The sequence below is a fragment of the Echinococcus granulosus genome (genome assembly GCF_000524195.1).
Source record: "Echinococcus granulosus chromosome Unknown EG_S00074, whole genome shotgun sequence".
NCBI classification, from domain to species: Eukaryota; Metazoa; Platyhelminthes; class Cestoda; order Cyclophyllidea; family Taeniidae; genus Echinococcus; species Echinococcus granulosus.
The window spans coordinates 343,377-347,947 of NW_020170454.1; the positions used below are offsets into that span (position 1 = coordinate 343,377).

The following is a 4,571-nucleotide window of genomic DNA, read 5'->3' on the forward strand; positions in this document are numbered from 1 at the left end:
GATGGCGATAAACCTGCAGCAATTTGAGTACCTTTCCAGTAGTGACATCCTCTTACCTACACCTATTTTTTAATTTTACCTTTCCTTGAACTACATTCCTTTTGTGGATTCACTTTTCTTTGTGAAGGGATGTTTCTTGTGATATATATTCCCTGGTCTGAGGTTGTTATTTCTCACCTAAACACTCTTGCCCAACATCTTACTACTACTCGGGTCATTCTACCCCTTTACTAGAGTGATGGCTTCTCCTTCCCTCCGCCTTTTTCATTTTATGCAAGCACCGAACCTTGGTAGTCTCTAATGTATATTCCAGTAGTAATTGACAGCATTTTGTGTACCACACCTAAAATTTTTATTCCACCAGGATCCTTTTCTGATTCAGGCATCCCTAAGTCCCTCCTGGAAGGTTAGTACTAGTAGGAGACGGGGCAAATGGCAGGTTCATTTATCTCTCATTCGTCAGGCTGGATAACCATTCAGGAAGCCTGCCGTAAAAGCAGGTGGTAGTGATGAGGCCTTGCTAATGCCACTTCCGCACGTTTTCTACCCATGTCCGATTTCCCTCTAGCCTTTATTCCTCGCTACACGCATTCATTCTCTCCTTCATTTACCCATCTTCCTTACTAAATAATCTCCTGGGCCATGCACCTTTCTTATAGTCAGCTTACACTTTCTTTCTAAATGGTAAGGCATTTTTCAAATCAAAATAGAGAGTGTTTGCGTAATTTAGGGGAATGGAATATGCTAAAGCTGCATGGAAGTAATTGAAAGCATGACCGGGTAGTTGAAGCACAAATGGAACTGGAAGAGTGAGCACACGCTTCTTCAGATTGCAGGGGAATCCGGAGCTGTTAACTTCACTTGGATTTGAGATACGAGTTCGAATAGGCAAGCTGTGCATGTCTCGACGGAGACTCGTTTTACCTCTCCTCGTCTCTCGAGTTCGGATAGTTCAGTCTTGAAAATATTAGAGTTGCCCTTTTGGACAACAATTCGTCCTAGAATGCCTCTCAAGGGTCATACTTCTTCTGTCTTTCGACTCCCTTCCTCAGACTTCCGTTGAAACTCAAATCAACTTAACTCATGGAGGCAACTAGACGCATTTGCAAAATAGCGTCTGCGTGTGTGCTTTTGCGGCGCCTGACCCAACGAATGTGTGGAAATGAAGTGGGCATGAAATCACCAGTGATGGATGCCTCAGCAACACTTACGTGGCGAGGCAGTGAAACGCTGTTCAAACGGTTGACGAGTGCCAGGTGTCAACTCACCCGCACTCTTGGGATTGTTACTGCTCTGCTCAGGCATAAGCGCACAACGTGGAAACTAGTTAGTGCTTCGAGACTGCACAGTGACCAGCGATGGTGCATTGACAGTAGGTGCATGGAATGTGGGTCAAATAAACAGCGGTTGCGATAAGCGCCTAGTATGACAGGTGGAATTGGCATTTGGTGCTTTGCGGCAGCCTCTTTCAACAGGAGGCACCATCGAGTGTTTGTGATATTATCGGAAATAACTGATTGCATATTGCTGATCAGAGGCACCTCCGAAACCCTCAAATTGGACTGACTATAGTCGAGGGCGATGCGGTGTCAGAGTGTAGGGAACAGAGCTTCAGGTTGCTTCTGTGTGCTTCGCATTCCACTAGTATGTTCTATGGGTGACAGTTGGACTTAAGTTCACTCAAGGCACTGCTGCGCTGAGAAATGCATTTTGCTAGGATATCAACACGATTAATTGTACGTAAGCAGTGATGATATTGCGAATGGCTTTGTTGGTTCCGCCATCTCCTCATACCCCTACAGTGCTGTTGGGTGGAAGTCTCCGGGACATCTCTGTGAGGAAAATCTGTTTTGCCTCTCGTCTTAAAATCTGCTCCCTCATAGGTGTTGATTCGCGTCTGAATGTGAAAGCAAAAGCGCCTTCATGGAAATTGTTGCCGTCTCTTTGCCCAAATTTGTCATGCACTTCCAGTGATCCCCTTTCTCTTGACTGTCTTTGAACCCCTCCTTATTTAGTGTATTTTGGGAAGTTAAATATCCCACAAAGAAAGTAAATTATTGTCAGGAAGGGACTCACATCCATTTTGTGTTATTAATGCAAAATCCACTTTGTCAGGTGGTAGTGAAAAGAAGCAAGCATGAAAACGGCTTCATTTTCATAGCCCACCTGTTTTCGTGAACTGAATCTGCTTGCAACCTGAGTTGGTCAGGATCCAATATTGGAGTACCACAACCGTTCTCTGATCCTGCAGCCTGTTATGTCGGGCATTTAGCAATGAGAAATTCCTCTGAATTCAGCAAATCTCCAGGTTTCGACGTTTGCTGCTCACTTCCCCTCCTTTTTCCTTCCCGTCTATCTGTTGACATGGCCACATTTTTCCTTTTGTATTCGTCAAGCAATCAGTCATCTCCGCGCGTCCACGCATTCATCCACCAATTTCCTGCTCGTCAACACGGATGAAGCGAACACTGGAAGCTCAGGCGCTATCATGGAGTGGATCCAATTGATGGCTTGTTGAAACATCGCCACTACTATTACCTCATGCGCAGTTGTTAGACCATTTGACAGGGGTCTCTTTTATTGGTGATACTTCATGCACAGTGCAGAGGATCCGAGTGTAGTTCGGTATATCCTCCTCTTCCATAACCAGGCATAAATCATTGAGCATTTCTGCTTTACCTCCTTTCCCATCACATCGTGAGGTGTGGATTACGCATTATAGGCTCACCTTTACCTCCGTAAATGAAAATCACAAATGCTGAGGAATCCACACCAAATTATCAACTACTTTTCCTCTGATACATCGACTCTCCACTTCCCGCCTTTGGTTCATCAAAATGTGGCCCAACACGAATGAGAAGGAGTGAACGTGTCTACAACGAAGTTCCAAGATGGAAAGGATATAGTTATCCCTGCATGAACAGGGTCACTCAGGATTCAGCACACCTCTATATGGTCATCCACGTGGACCGCGCGTTTCACAACTCGAGGAAGTTGAATCCGATTGGAAGAATAAAGGGGATTGTAAAGTGTCCCAGTAAAATGCTCAGTGGGTAGATTCACCATCAACACCTAAGCTGCGGAAGAGCTGTGCGTGCGCTGTAGGATTTTGTCACCCTACTCCTGGTGGATGGATCAGCGCGATTAGATTTCATTTGCGTTTTTCATTAAACTCAATGGAATTAAATGCCGATTTTTTAACACGGCACGTGGCAACAATGGAAAAGGGGTGTCCTCCCCCTTTGGACAACATATTTTGGTATTGGTCAGCCTTGCCCACCCATCCTAATTAACTAATAACTATATTGATACAACTCTCCATCTGGGGATTCGCCGGGACTGTTTTCTTTTATTTTGTCTTCGAAGAGGCTACTTATTTGCAGTGGAGGTGAGAAGGAGGAGTAGTAAGTGGAAGAAGAATGAGGGAGAATGAGAATGAGAGGGAGGGTGAGAAGGCGAATGAGAGTGCAAGTTGTCGCCTTAAATTTTGAGCATATGCATTTGATCCATTCCATCTATGAAGATACAGTAGTGGGCTATACTTTCCACACATTCTGTCTGCTACTTCCTTCATATCTTCTCTTTTACTTCCGTCTTCGTGGGTTTCCTTTTCCCAAACGTTTTTGTTACCTGGATTATTTGTTTGATGTTTTTTACGTATAATCTTGCAAATCTTCTCGCCTTTTTCTTATTTACTCTTTCCTCTTAATCCAGCACTTGTGGGACCAAGTTGAAGCAGTCAGAAGCAATTCACCTTCGCACCTCATCATTGACTGCTTAGTTGATCAACATCTCTCACAGCATAAGAAACGTTTTTTTGATTTGGTCTTGCTTTCATCGATGGGGGAGGCATTCCAACCATGCCTTTCTATTCTGGTGGAAGCGAATACTGATTCAGATCTGGGTGTAAGCAGAGATGGCAGGACGTATAGCAGGAACCAGAAAAATGGTAAAAGAATTCCTTAAAATGTGTTTAGAAATTATTTTGTGCATCTCATCTGAGCACACATGTCCAACATGCAACCTAAAAGGAAACAAAGTCCAATCGAGAAAGTGTTGTTTAAAGGGGTCTCGAAAACCAAAGTGCCTACTCACTTGGGCTCATCCAAATACACTCAAACTCTTCCTTGACGACCGCACAAAATGACACAACAGTTGTGCCGTCCTTGAGGACCAGCCATTTTCGCTCATTTAAGGGATAGTCGGCCGGCTGTTTAGGCAATCACATCGAGCGTACCGCAAGATGCATCATGGAAGAAGCGAAACTTACCTCGCCTCGGTGGTCGTGCTGACTTGAAATTCACTCGGTGACATGCAGCGAAGATGTGTAAACATCCAACTCCAACTGCTGTTTGGCAAATGTGACATGAATTTGGTAGAGATCACCTCCATATCCCTTTTCAAATCGACACAATTGCCCTAGCATTTGCCACACCTTGTAGGGTGTCATCCAGTTACACAACCTCTTATGCGGTGTTGACACGAGTAGGGTTGTTACAAATTCTTTGAAACGTTATTCGCTTTATTTTGCGACTTGCTGAAGAATGAAGGAAAGGGAATGAACAGACTGC

The 4,571-nt window shown here is 44.3% G+C and overlaps 2 protein-coding genes across 2 annotated transcripts in view; one reads left to right on the forward strand and one right to left on the reverse strand. All coding sequences in view use genetic code 11, as the record gives it.

Moving 5' to 3' along the window:
- Positions 1–2,518, forward strand: part of EGR_07326 (hypothetical protein) — a gene marked incomplete at both ends in the record, with an annotated part of 6,846 nt that extends 4,328 nt beyond the window's left edge. Inside the window, one exon of the mRNA XM_024496575.1 lies at positions 2,397–2,518. Within this exon, the coding sequence (XP_024349051.1) occupies positions 2,397–2,518 (122 nt within the window). The remainder of the gene's footprint in view (positions 1–2,396) is intronic.
- An 855-nt stretch (positions 2,519–3,373) lies between these two features.
- Positions 3,374–4,571, reverse strand: part of EGR_07327 (Heat shock cognate protein) — a gene marked incomplete at both ends in the record, with an annotated part of 3,667 nt that continues 2,469 nt past the window's right edge. The window contains one exon of the mRNA XM_024496576.1: positions 3,374–3,630. Coding sequence (XP_024349052.1) covers positions 3,374–3,630 — 257 coding nt within the window. The remainder of the gene's footprint in view (positions 3,631–4,571) is intronic.